Source organism: Sminthopsis crassicaudata, chromosome 6 (genome assembly GCF_048593235.1).
Source record: "Sminthopsis crassicaudata isolate SCR6 chromosome 6, ASM4859323v1, whole genome shotgun sequence".
Taxonomy (NCBI): Eukaryota; Metazoa; Chordata; class Mammalia; order Dasyuromorphia; family Dasyuridae; genus Sminthopsis; species Sminthopsis crassicaudata.
The window spans coordinates 160181270-160196103 of NC_133622.1; the positions used below are offsets into that span (position 1 = coordinate 160181270).

The 14834-nt window shown below is 36.4% G+C and overlaps 1 protein-coding gene across 4 annotated transcripts in view; it reads right to left on the reverse strand.

Annotated features, from left to right (window-relative positions):
- Positions 1-14834, reverse strand: part of SHROOM3 (shroom family member 3) — a 231061-nt gene that overhangs the window by 32600 nt on the left and 183627 nt on the right. For all 4 annotated transcript variants that reach the window (XM_074274300.1, XM_074274299.1, XM_074274298.1 and 1 more), the window contains one exon: positions 7455-7586. In XM_074274300.1, the coding sequence (XP_074130401.1) occupies positions 7455-7513 (59 nt within the window). In that variant the 5' untranslated portion in view covers positions 7514-7586. The remainder of the gene's footprint in view (positions 1-7454; positions 7587-14834) is intronic.

Genomic DNA, 14834 nt, shown 5'->3' on the forward strand with positions numbered 1-14834 from the left:
GTGAATATTTCTCTATAGATAAAAGAAATTTCAGTTCCTGAAACTCAGTCCATCTAGGCCTGGAAGAAACTCCCTCCTCATATGTGCCTTAAAACCCTACATGAAACCTTTGGTTTATTCCTCTGGTAGGTATATCTGACTTTCCTTATCCTGGATTTCTTTTGAATCTATTTAGATATGTACAGTGACCCATACAGATTTAAAGATTAAAGGATCATAGAGGAGCAGCTATAAATCTGGAAGATATTTGTTGGAACATCTAGTTCAACTTATATACATACATACATATATATATATATGTAAAATTTTTTTATAGAAACCTGAGGCCCAGAAAGGTAAAATACAGCTTATCCAACATCAAATAAGTATTAAGTGGCAGAGCCCAGATTTGGATACAGATTCCCTGATTCTAAATCAAGTATTTTTTCTACATTGTATCACACTGCCCATATATTACTTCCCATGACAGAATGTAAGCCACTTGAGGGCAGGAACTAATTTTTTTTTTTTTCTTTTTGCCTTCATGTTCTCAGAAACTAGCATAGTGCCTACTAAAAAAGTTTGGTGGTTGCTTGGGTGACTCAAAGATCTCTGTAAGTTATTCATTTTCTTTCTTTTTTTTTTTTTATTATATATATATATACATATATATATATATATTTTATAATATTATCCCTTGTATTCATTTTTCCAAATTACCCCCCCTCCCTCTATTCCCTCCCCCCGACGACAGGCAATACCATACATTTTACATGTGTTACAATATAGTCTAGGTACAATACATGTGTGCGAATATCATTTTCTTGTTGCACAATAAACATTAGAATCCGAAGGTACATGCAACCTGGGCAGACAGATATTAGTGCTAACAATTTTCATTCCCCTCCCAGTGTTTCTTCTCTGGGTGTAGCTACCTCTGTCCATCATTGATCATAAGTTATTCATTTTCAATCTCCCCACATAGAAAGCCTCCAACCCTACCGAATTCCTAGTTTTTGGATGACCTGGAAAGTTAAGACTCAGAAGGTCTTGGGATCAGTGTCTAGTACAAAGTTTTCATCCAGCTCAAGGAATCAAATATTCCTAAAGTCATCTTGTTCCTCCTTCCAAGATAACTTTGGGATTTTAAAAACTGCATGCAGAGACATAGATATTGTATCACTCCCACTTACACAGAAGTACCGCTATTGATATGTCCTTATGGATACATAAACAGTGAGACCTCTTTTGGGCTTTGAGTCTTAGATACAATGTGAACCTTCTGCAAGGATATTACACTATACAATCGGGGGAGATTATGATAATACAAGTAATGATGTTCAGAAAACCATTGCTTTCCTCATTCATCTTTGTTAGAAACATACTTAGGATTTAGGCAAAAAAATTAAGATAATGCTTTATCAGCTCTTCATTTGGAAAATGGGATGCAAGAAATAATAAAATGATTTAAGAAAAAAGAAAGAAAAGAAAAACTATAGTGAAAAAAATGTAATTATGTTAATAAATAGATGAAGTGAGCCTCTGCTCACATGAGAATACTGAACACAGTAATGGCAAGGCTGTATGATGCTCAACTGTGAAAGTCTTAGCTACTCTGATGAAGACAATGTTCCAAGTCAATGGCAAGATGCCCATGATGAAAGATGCTATTTACCTTCAGATTAATAGCAATCTACCTGGCATTTCTTGTTGGATATTTACTTCTATATTCTATACTACCATATGACCTTCCATGTGATTTATAATTTGTTCCTTCTTAGCTTCTTTCCTTTCCTCCCTCTTTCCCTACACAGTCCTTTTCCCCCTTTTTCTTGGTTACCTCCTGAATACGACAAATGAATTACGCAATTGGATCTTATATGAATGAAAAAAAAATTAAGCAAGCACTATGTGCAAAGTATTGAGTTAAGCTCAGGAGCCACAAATGGAAAAGCAGGACAGTTTGTGCTCTTAGGGAGATCACATTCCAATGTGTCACACAACACAAAGAGAAGGTTGTGGGTTTGATTCAGATAGAGAAGTCCAGGTTCCATGCTTCTTAGGGTACAGAGATAAAGCAGTTGCCTCTTCTTTAGTGCCATTTCCACTGCTAAAATGATCAATCTCTCATGTTGAACCATATGACAGGGGCAAGGACGTTAATGACAAAAACTTTCTTTTCTGGTCTTTAATGACTGCATGCCAGAGATCTGGCCTCATTATCCTTGGGGGCTGCCTCACAGAGTGATGGCTGTGATGGGTCTAGGATGGAAGCAGAACTGATGGTCTAGGGGTACTGTCACTTATCTGTCCACTGGTGGTATTGATGGTCAAGAACAAGGGCTGCAGGCCCCTTCTAGATAGTGATTAGAAAAGGCTGTTGGGGGTCTGTACTGGAAGCAGATCTAGTGATTTTAGGGGTACTCCTATTCTCAAGGCTCGAGTTCAGCGTCCCGGGCTATTTCCATAAGGATGTGATGGGAAAAGATGGAAGGGAGGGAAGTTAAGAGATTAGTTAACTATATGAGCTTAGATAAGTCAGCTGACATCTCTGAGTGTCAGTTTATGGCTATATAAATCATTTCCTGCCATACCTAATTAACAAAATTATGAGGATAAAATGAGATAATGAAAATTCTATAAAAAGTCTTTCCTTCCTTTCTCTTGAGCATATGCACACACATATACAAACACTCCATGGTATGAGTCTATCTTGGGATAATGCTGCTTGAATTCAGGGACTGGTCCTTTCACAGTCGTTTTCTACCTATACCACTTCATCCCCACTGAGACTAGCAATCTAGACCACGAAGATGTATAAAATCATGGGAGAGTGTTAAAAAAATGTTGGCTTATCTTAAGTACAATCAGTAGAATGTAAGCTTCTTTAAGAAAGAAATGTTTTGATTTTGTCCATTGTCTAGTGAAATATCAGATATTAAGTACTTAATAAATGCTTGATAAATTATTGAATTTTTGCATTGGGCTTTCACTAGAGTTTCTGAAGCATAGTAGTTGCTTAATAAATGTTTATTGACTAATGACTTGATAAAGGGAATATTAAAGGATTATTTCAGTGAAATCCCCAAACATAATGTGAATTGTAGGCACTCAATTTCCCAGCTTGTATGCATATGTCCTTAACATCCTGTCTTCTGGCATCCACGGCACCTTCCCTATCCCTTCCCCTTCTGTAACGAAGTCCCTGAAGTAGGGCTAAGGTTTGGCAAAGGAAGGATAATGACCATCCACTGATGTGTCCGCTAGACCACTAGATGCCACTGGTGTGCCTTGGAAATGTGCCTGGCAAGCATATCCAGCTAAAAGCAGTCCTGGCAGCTGGGTTCCAAGCAGGCTGGGATGGGGCCATCTGCCAGAACTACCGTTGCTATCATAGAAAGCCTTCAGCATGAAATGAAAGGATTACAGGATGATTTGTGCTGGGTGATGGGAGAGAATACAGATTTCTATTGTAGCTTTTGAGGTAATGTGAGCCTTTCTTTCTGTAACCCCACCCCACATGGTGCTTTTGAACTGACAAGTTGTTGTATTAAGAAAAGCTATTCTAGAAATGAATGGGCAGCTAAATGAGAAGGGGCAGAGATGGTGGGGAAAGTTGGGACAGACACTTGTGTCAAATCATCTCCAGATTTTTGGGGAAAAAAAAGGAAAATAAGAATTCCCCTAATGTCAAGCTCTGTCTTTCCTTCCAACTGATCTATAAAGAAAAAGGGTTGCACTAGGTCAGAGGCTCTTAAATTGGAGTTCACAGATTCTCTCCAGGGCTCCATGGAGAAATTATAGAGGATCTATGAGTATGGATGGCAGGAAAATGATAGCCTTATTTTCACTAGCCTCTAACTGAAATTTAGAATATCCTTCAAACACTCAAAACATATTGCTGGGAAGGGGTCTATAACACTTACCAGATTACTAAAGAGGTCAATTATATTAAAAAAAAAAAAAAAAAAAAAAAAAAAAAAGATTAGATGGCCTAGATTCAAGTCCAATCTCCGATACCCAGAACTCACTAAGCTTCTCACTGCCCCAGGAAATTCTTGAACAGCTGGCTCATGTGCCCTGAGAAAGGGATTATTTCTTATAGCAGCATTTCTATTAAAAAAAAAAAAAAATTCACTATAAGCACGAGCTGTGTAGGTGGTGCAATGGATTGAGTGCCTGGCATGGAGTTCAAATCTGGCCTCAGACACATACTGCTTTCAGCTGTATGTGTTTGCCAGTGACCCTGGGCAAGTCATCTAACCCTATGTGCCTCAGTTTCTTCATCTGTAAAAGGAGCTGGAGAAAGAAATGGTAAACTGCTCTACTATCTTTGCCAAGAAAACCCCAAATGGGGTCATGAAGAATCAGCCATAACTAAAACAACAGCAACTGACTTATTGCCATTCGTGTTAGTGGACAAGCTCCTACTTCAGGAACAAGAGGAAAAGTGATAGATAGAAGGAAATATGGATGGTGAAGAGGGAATGTTGTAAATTCTATTTTCCTACCAACCAAATGCTACCTCAATAGACTGAATAAAGTCCATTCTCTCAAATTATTGACCTGTTTTCAGTCTTGGCCTCTATCTAAGATGAACGGGGAGATATGGGTATGTCAGTGCTCAACATCTGTTAGCTAAAGTGCAATCATACATTAGCTAAAGTATACCCCCTAGCCCATGGCAGTTTTATGATCCTCATTTGTATGGGTGGCTTTAAATTTGTTTACAATCCCTTTGTTCACAAACAAAAACCAAAATTGAAAAATAGTTCCTTTGAATTCCCACTGGAATTTTAGCTAAGTGTCACCCCCTCTAGTCTTTAAATCAGGCCCCCTGGACAATCAGCTATCTGATTCTAGTTCACTCAGGTTCCAAGAACTGAGTCAGACTCTCTTTGGGGACAAACAAATTAAAAAGTTATTTTATGAAGAGGAGAGATGAACAAGAAATGTTAAGGGATGGAGAGGAGGCCAAATCATATTTAAGCAAAATAACAGGCAAACAAAACCATTTTCCCCTCCAAGATGGTAAATGTTAACCTTTGGGAATCTCCCACTGAGCCCCATCACCCATAGAAGACTGTCAGAAATCATCGTGATTTTAGTTAAAGACTCTCATCAAAATGACTCTGTACTCCAATGGGCAAGGCCTCCCTGCTGTCTGAGCCCTTTATTTTATGTGGGAATTTGGATTTATTTCTCTTTGGGAGGTGGCCGGTTGCAGAAGCAACAGAGATAAGGAATGTTGGCTTGCATTAAGCGTATCTTAGCAAAGAGGTTGGCATGGCTCTTGGATTTCCATGCCTTGTTCCCCCCTCTCTCAGAAAAATATGTGTTCAGTCCATCTTCCATGCTTCAGTTTTAAGCCTTACTAGAAGCTTGGAGATGTCTCTTCTTATTTTACTTTTTAAAAATATTACCATTAAGATGATTCAGACCAGTGCCAAGGGCCTTGTGATGAAAAGAGCCATCTATACCCAGAGATTTATCATTAAAAATTTTTACTCAAGTTCCATAAAATCTGACAAATACTTAGTACCTATTTCATGCAATGTCTAATGCCAAGTTCTAGAAAAAACTAGCATGGTGGAGAATGAAATGCTAGCAATGTCAAGAGAAAGGCTTGTAAATCCTATGTGGACTCTTAACTTGCTATGTGACCTTGAGAAACTTGGATAAAAGGCTTTCCTATTAATTCACTGGGAAGACATCATTTTGGTTTTTTGCAAGCACAAATCATGGGATAATTAGAGATTTGTCAATAGCTTTGTGAAACTCATTTAATTCAAGAGGAAGAATGATCCATCCAGTGTCCAGAATGCTGGACCTGTGGTCAGAAATATATTTTGTCCAAATGCTTTTAGCTTTGTAACCATAAGCAAGCTCATCTAATTTCTGTAAGCTTCATGCTCTTCTGTTGGACTTGGTTATCTTAGATCTAAGATAACTTCCAGATAGAAATCTATGAGCCCATGCCTCTCTAGCTTTTCATAATTATGCAATAATCCTATTAGTAGCATCTGGCATATAGTAGGTATGTAAATATTTGCTGACTGACATGTAAGACCCTTTCATTTGTAGGCCAACCACAAAATAAGCAATGACTTAAAAAGTAGGGAGATGAGAAAGAATTAAAGAGAAAAAAAGGGTAACAGATAAAGTAGAGTGGGGGGAAAAAAGAGCACAGTTGGGAGTATAGAAGATTAAAAAAAGAACATTCTAATAAAAAATGGGTACTTTTTTTTTTTTTTTACTCCAGCATACTAAGCATCTTTAATTTTCTCTTTGAAATAAAGAAGAAAGATGTCATTTGTAAGCCAAAATTCAGTAGTACTCCCCCCAGCAAATAGGCTTTGGCAGGGAGGAAAGTTTCTGTTTGCTGTTCTTTCTAGTAGTTTAAAAAAATAATTCAATGGAGAAACAAGATAATCTGAAAATATAGAGATCCCACAAATGAGTGCTCAGAGATTGGAATGATTCTGGATTCCCCACTTCCTTCATTAGGGAGAGATTTAACATTAATTTCTACTTAATATATAAATTTTTGGGAGGGAGGGATTAGAAGGAGAGAGGCCAGAAGGATAATTCCTCAGGATACATAAAGTATAACTTTTAAAAATATTTAAAATAGGGCAGCTAGGTGGTACAGTAGATAGAGTACCAGCCCTGAAGTCAGGAGGATTTGAGTTCAAATCTGGCCTAGCTGTGTGACCCTGAGCAAGTCACTTAACCCCAATTACCTCAGCAAATATATATATATATATAATATTTTATTTTTTCAATTCATGTAACTTTAAACATTTTTTCAAAAATTGAGTTCCAGATTTTCTCCCCTCAGGGGCAGCTAGGTGGTGCAGTGGATAGAGCACCAGCCCTGAATTCAGTAGGACCTGAGTTCAAATCTGATCTCAGACACTTAACACTTCCTAGCTGTGTGACCCTGGGCAAGTCACTTAACCCCAGCCTCAGGGAAAAAAAAACAAAAAAAACAAACAAACAGATTTTCTCCCCTCCTTATCACTATAAGTAATCTCAATATTTGTGTTATGTATGTATATATATATATATATATATATATATATATATATATATATATATATATATGTATGTATATATATATATATGTGTGTGTGTGTGTATTTACATATATGTGTATATGTATCTATATCAGGTAAAACATATATCAATATTAATTATTAATCATGTTGTGAAAGAAACAGCCATGAGATAAAAGAAACATTAAAAAAATTAAAGAGTGAAAATTAGTGTGCTTTGATCTGCATTCAGACTCCCCTCAGTTCTTTCTCTGGATGTGGATAGCCTTAAGGAAGTATAATCTTTTGAAGAGAGAAAAGGTCACAGGCTAGTAATGATGGAGTAACGGGGACAAGGAGAAAAGAAAATGGGAACATCACTGGGAGAGAAACCCTGCTGTCATTCTTTGAGTCCACTCAGTCCCAGCTGCTACAAACCTGGAATGATAATTTTGGTGCCAAGGAGTACCAATCGTGCCCTGAGATATTTGCATCATGCTGGCATCAGTCTGGTCCTCTCCAGATTTGGCTGAATGCCAGGAGTGTGGTCGCCTCACAAGTTTACTGCACCTGGTAAGAGAGATGGAAAAGACATTACTTCAGTGTCAGCAACATTTACAACATAGACTCTTTGTGAAGGCTAACAAATGAATTTAGCAATTTAAGCCGGCATATCTCAAGGCAACAATACTTATAAAGGATCTAGAGAATATCTCTACTAGTGATTCTCTTATTGCTCCTACTTGATTCATCTTCAAATAGCTAAGCTGCTTGAAGTGTTGTTGTTATCATCGATCGCTATCATTTGGCTTTCATTGTTTGATGGGCAAAATATGCAAATAATAATGTTTATTTCTTAGTCCTGGGAAGATGAGTTATTGTTTACAGAGAAGTTGAGTTCCTTCTTTCTATTGGATTAATAAAAATATTATAATTATTTCAGATTTCTGACAAGAATCAGGTAAGGATAAACAGCTAGTTGAGTACCAGGCTTCTTTTCTCTTTAGGCTAATGACAGTTGACCTCTGGTTTGCAAAATTGCCCTTATTTTTGTTGTCCAGTGACTTTAACTTTGGATCACTTAAAGTAAAATGGAAAAAAACAAAAAACAAACGAAGGGAGAAAAATGGTCATGGTTGTAGTTGTAGACTGAAATGCAGAAGAATGATGCTGTACTAGACTGTTTATCTCTCTGAACCTCTGCCATCAGCACATCTTAGACATGGAGGAATGTCAGTTTTCTTGATCTACCCATTGGATATTGAGCACTTTTGTGAACCTTTTGCTAATGATACTCATGTTGTGTCTGTTTGTGTCTCTCAAAGATAAGATTTTCTAGTTTCATTATTTTTTAAAGTTGTACCTCCACATTCCCTTTCATAGAATGGTCTTATTCTCGTGTTTAGATTGCCGGCCCTAAATGAAATCCGACTGGCCTCCAAATAATAAGTTGACATTTTAATTATGCTTTATGGCTTAGAAAATTTTCCTTACATAAAGTGCCTCTTTCTAATTTGGGCAACTGTATTAAGAAATGGGAAAGAAGGGGCAGCTAAATGGTACAGTAGAGTACTGGCTTTGGAGTCAAGAGGATTGGCCTTCAAATCTGGCCTCAGACACCAGATACTTATTAGTTATGTGACCCTGTACAAGTCACTTAACCCTGATTGTCTTACAAAAAAAACTAAACTAAACTAAACTAGAAATGGAAAGAAATAAAAATAGTTATGAGAAACACTAAAAAGAGAGCTCCTCAGAGAAAAGATATGTATGCAAAAAAAAAAAATAAAAAAAAGGATCATAACACAGGAATAATACAAGAACTTTGACTGTTGGGGAGTCTTTAAAACCTAGAATTGTTTGGTGACTACAGGGCAATTGTATATTGATTAGTTGTACTCAAATAAGTAAAAAAGGTAGGGTTTGATTTCTTATCATAAATGAAAAAAAAAAAAAACAACCCTTTATTTCTAAATGGGTCTGACAAAGAGTTTTAACCTTGAGGAAAATGAGGGGGGAGAGGGAAGTACTATGCCCACCATACTACATATCCATTCTCATTTCATCTTCATAAGTACATTATGAGGTTGGTAGTGGCAGGATAATTATTTTTATCTTATTCCTGGCTAAGCTGATACTCAGGGCAACTCAACAATTTGTCCAGAGTTACACAGCTAGTTACACAGATTCTTCTGACTGTGAAGGGAGTGTTTCTTTTATATTTTTTTAAATCACACAACTCCTGCCTTCACAAACCTGCTCTATACTACTCCTACCAAAGACCTAGTACTAGAGGAATGGAAAAGGGATAAACATTAGGATAAAGTTTAGGAATCTCTGATAAAGAATAATAATAGCTAGCTAGCTTTTTTTTTTTTTTTTTTTTTTTGGTCTAGAGTCACATAGCTAGAAAAATGTCTGTGTCTACATTTGAACTCAGGTCCTCCTGACTTCAGGGCTATGTCACCTCGATGACCCCAAATAAACATTTTTAAAGCACTTACTCGGTGTCCCAGTGCTCTGTCCACTATGCCATCTAGCTGCCTAGGGGCATTGCTTGCTTAATATATATATTGGATTGTTTGTGGTATTGGGGAGGGGAGAGGGAGAAAAATTTGGAACACAAGGTTTTGCAAAGGTGAATGTTGAAAACTATCTTTGCATGTATTTGGAAATGCTATTACTATTTCCATATTACTATTCCCATACAAGTTATGTATGGTTAAATGACTCAAGTTTACACAGCTAAAAGTGGTTGGTATTAGTATCAGAAAGAATTTGGTCTTTTTGGACCCAGGGCCAGTCCTCTATCCATTATAGCACTTCGCTGCTTCATGTGAAGGGCAAATCTAAAGATTTCTACCTATTGACCCCAGAAAAGATTTTTTTGCCTTGGAGGAAGCAACCACTTATTTAAGGCTCGTGTTCCCTTAAGATTTTTCCTAAAATAATTTCCCCTGGTCTTACTTGCTGCTCTGTCCTCAAACCTCACTTGAGTCTATATGTTCCTGCCTTTTCCTAGTCTAACCTGTTCAGTTCCACCTCAATTTAAGACTCAGTTCTGACAAGAGAAGCCTGAGGAATAGGGATGGAGATTACAGAAGAGAGCACTGAAAAGAGATTATTTGATCTTTTAAATTTCTGCCAAACTCAGAGTAACATGAGATTGCACCATTGATTGACGTCAACTGTACAAAGCTGAACATAGAGATTGCCTCATTAACTCAGTAAAATTTTGTTTATGTACTTATACTGGCCATGTGTACTCAATTAGAGCACTGAGAATAGGATGACTTAAGAAAAGAAAATGGACAAAACTTAAGATCCTGGAGCTACATTTCTCCTGGAGGAGAAACATTACTTTAAATCCTGGGATGATGAGAGAAGAAAGTTATACTGAGCAATAATACAATAATGGATGACTTCTCCATTTCAAGAGAGGCTCAAAGTTAGAGCATCTTGTTTTGTTTCCAGTTGAGTGGACTATATTTACTTAAGAATTTAATGAGAAAGAGAAATTGAGGGACCAATAAAAGCAGAAAAAGGAAAACATAGTTACTGCTTTCATAGAAAACCCTGGAATCAAACAAAAAATTAATTGAAACAATAAATTCAACAAGGTTGTAGAATATAAAATAAATGCATAAAAACACAAAATGCATTTATATTATTAACAAAAGCCAGAATTAAAAAAGAAATGACATGTCAAATGTTAAAGAATTTAAAAAAAAGTGGCACATCAAATAGCTAAAGGAGACATAAAATTTTAGAGTCTATCTATCCAAGACATTCCAAACCACAATGCAACTATAAGACATTATTTGCAGAAATAAAAACTGACTTAAATAACTATAGAAATATTAATTGCTCATGTGTGGGTCAAGCCAGTAATAAAAATGACAATAACAACTACATTTACCAGTCAAAATACAAAAGGATTAAATTATATAATTGGAAAAAATAACAAAACTCAGAGGAACAAAAGTTCTAAAATCTCAGGAATAATTAAAAAAAAAAGTGAAGCCTATTAGTAATAGATCCTAAAGTTTATTATAATCTATAAACTAAAAACAATTATTTGATACTGATTAATAAAGAGATTGATCAGAGGAGCAAATTAAGTAAAGCAAAATAGAGAAACACCGTAGCCTAGGCTTCAGAAAACCCAAAGATTCCAGTTGCTGAGGTAAAGAATCACTATTTGAGAAAAATACTGGGAAAACAGAAAAGTAGTTTGACTGAAATTGGGTACAGATCAACCTCTCACCAAGATTATTTCTGAATGGATATGCGACTTAGACATAAACAGTAACAGACATCATAAATAAATTAAAGAACAAGGAAGAAATTACCTTTCAGATCTCTGGATAGGGAAGGAATTTGACTAAAAAAATGGTATAAACAACTTTGATTACATTAAAGATCTATATGTACAAATATATTTTTAGTAGAATTTTTCATAGAAACTTCAAACAAGGGATAGCTAGCTGGCGCAATGGATAGAGCACCAGTCCTGGTACCCCAATTGCCTCCGGAAAAAAAAACAAACAAACCTTCAAACAGAAAGCAAATATTCTTTATTTATTGGAGAATGGTTAACCAAATCAGGGCATATAATATAATGGAATATCATATAGAAATGGCATAATTTTAGAGAAAATCAGGAATTATGATCTGAGGCAGAGTAAAGTTAGTAGAACTCAGAAAACAATATATCCAATGACAATAATATCAAAGAGAAAAACAATTTTGAAAGAAGGCTGAAGGTAAATCATATCACACTTCTGCCAGACAGGTGATAAGATTAAAATTTAGTTTGAAAATATGCATATTTGAACATAACCAATGTAAGAATTCGTTTTACTGGACTTAACTTGTTAGCAGATTTTTAAATTGTTTCACTGAGGAAAAAGGATGGAGATAATAAATGCTTGTCAAAATAAGCTTTTTAAAAAATGAAACAATACTAGTTTGAAGAGGGAGCACATTACCAATGGCATGTATATAGGGGAGAAGCAGGAAAGAGAAGATGGCATTTGAGGTGAATCCTAAAAGAAAACAAAAAATACAAAAAGCAGAGGTGAAGAAGGAATTCATTTTAAGCATCAGAAACATCCAGTGCAAAGGAATAGAGATGGAATGTTGTTAGAGAAACACTCCCAAAATGAAAGGTACACTGGATCTCTAATCTCAAGGAATTTACACTGCATTGGGGGAGAAAACATGGATAACAAGGGCAGATTTATATTGGCAAAGAGAATTTCCTCATTGGAAATTCTGTATATCAATGACATCCGTGGTTTACCTCCAAATTTCTTTCCTTATGAAGATCTGACCATCTTACTCTCCTATTCAATAAATCTCAATGTCTTTTTATTGAACAATTTTAACATGCCATAATTTGTTCAACCATTTCCCAATTGACGGGCATCACTTCAGTTTCCAATTGCCATTTTGTACACACAGGATCTTCTCCTTTTTCTTTGGTTAATTAGGGTTTTGACAGTTGTGGTATTTCTAGGTTGAAAGTTACACATAGTTTAGTCTCTCCCAAATGCCTTCCAGAATGGTTGTACCAATTTATAGCCCACCACTGGAGTAGAATGGCAGCCACAGGACCACAATTGGTCAATCTGTAAACAGTTTCAGATCTCATCTTTGAGGAATTAGGACAAGTATTACAGCCCCATTCTTTGCCTCAGGGCTGAATTTGAGGTGTCCTCTTCTGGGTTAGTCTGGCATTACTGTGGCTCTTGAGCCTGGGGACTGAATCTTTTAAGTTTCAGATTCCTTCCATCTCATGTGATCAACAGTTCTAAGACCCTGTTGTTCCCCTGGGGCTGAGTTCGAAATCCCAGTGCTGCTATTTTGTTTCTGCCGTCTGGCTCTGCTATCCTGGCCCATACCTGTTCTACAAGTTCTGCCCTGTGGAAGAATCATGTGCTTGTGGTTCAGATTTGTGATCCTGAGCTTGAAAGGGTGGTTTCTCTTTAGATTTTTATCAATATTTTGTCTCTGAAACTCCTCAGAGATCTTTGGCTGTAGAGTTTTCAGGAAGTTTAGGATGCAATGTGTCCTCCAACTCTGCCCTGTGCCATGTTGGCTGGATTCTTACTTGTTTTTTCCAACCTCATTATACAATACTTTCCATGGGGCACTTGACAACACTACCTTTTGTTTTGCAATTTTATATATGTATATTCTGCACATAAATCTGCACACTCCTATCTCCTGTGATGGAAGGTCAATTTCTAGAGACTACAATTTCATTCTTTGTTATCTTTAGTCCTAGCAGAGTGTATGGTAGATGATTATTAAAAACCTGTTGATTGATTGAAGAATTTCAGATGTCTTCAGATTTTGTGACATCTTGAATTTTTAGAAGGACATCTTTTTTACAGCAAATTATTCTGAGTATATTAAGGGTAATAAGAACATGACTCCTCTTCCTAAGCTTCTCCCTTTCTTCCTCTCTCAAAAATCTAAATTTTTCTTTTACATAAATTATGAACAGATTCCTATTGTTCTGTTCTGTACCACAAAACAAGGAAGTTAACAATGGGGGAGAGGTTGATGAAACTAGATTGTCAATTGACACAATGTTGTACTGTCTGTTCTCCTGAGATGTTACTTATAGCACAGAGTCGGGGACATTTTTTGGTTGCACTTCTATCTTGGAGGCTTCAATTCAATTCAGCTATCTACTGAGTACTTACTCCATTACTTCCATCATCCTAGATGAGATCTGTGATACAAAAATAATATATGGCCTAGCCCTTGCTTTCAAGGACCATCTAATTTTGTTGGAAATAAACAGACTTACTCATACAAAACAAAAAATAAGGCAAGACTATTTAAAATTAATCGCCAAAGTGAAGATGGTTCAAGGGTTATGATACATCAAATATAAGAAATCACTAGGCAAGGAAGTGAATGGTCTTGCCTGGATGTAGCCTAAAGTCTTCCTAAAGGGGGAAAGTTGAGATGGGTTGAAGATGTGTTGATAAAGGGCAAATATGTTTGAAAAATGAACATGCTAGAATGAACATTATTCCTTTTCTTTGGACTGTCTAAAGCTATGATCAAGCTGAGAATATTAAAAGTATGGTAAATATCAACTGGGTAAAAGGCTAATAATGAGTATTCAAGAGAACTGACCCAACATGGTTACTGTCACCAAGGGTAGCACTGGTTAAATGTAAGTTGAGTTTGGTGGAGCAATTTAACCATTTTCCAGTATATGTTATACAATTTGCTTCCGCTTGGCCTTCCTTTAGTCAAGGACAGCCTGATGCTCAGGCTCATAGCCATACAAAATGAAATCTAATGTGAATTCTGCAAATTATTATTATAGTCAACCAGGAAACATTAACTGGATAGCTATGCTATAAACAGTATTGAAGCTGACCATTTACATAGTAATAAAAGAAAATTGTGTTCATGAGAAATATCAATTTTAGGTGTGCACCAGCGGGGTACTTTATGAATCAGGGACATCGGCCACTTTTCTGTTCCTTAAACCAGACATTATCTCTCTTTCAATATTCCTGTCTTCCCTCCAAGATTACCTTCATTTTACTCTGCTTATATCTTATTTTTGCAAAGTTTCTTGCATATTGTTTTCCCCATTAGACTGTAAGCTTCCTGAGAACAAGGACTGTTTCTGGGTCCCTAGAGGACTGGCATATATTAAGTTCTTAATAAATGCTTTTTTACTTGACTTGACTTGGAGATTACCTAATTAGTCTGGACAACAGTGTCCAGTTATTCTTTTTATCTAAAGGGTTAGGGAGCTTCAGGGGACACCTAAGGGTGAGA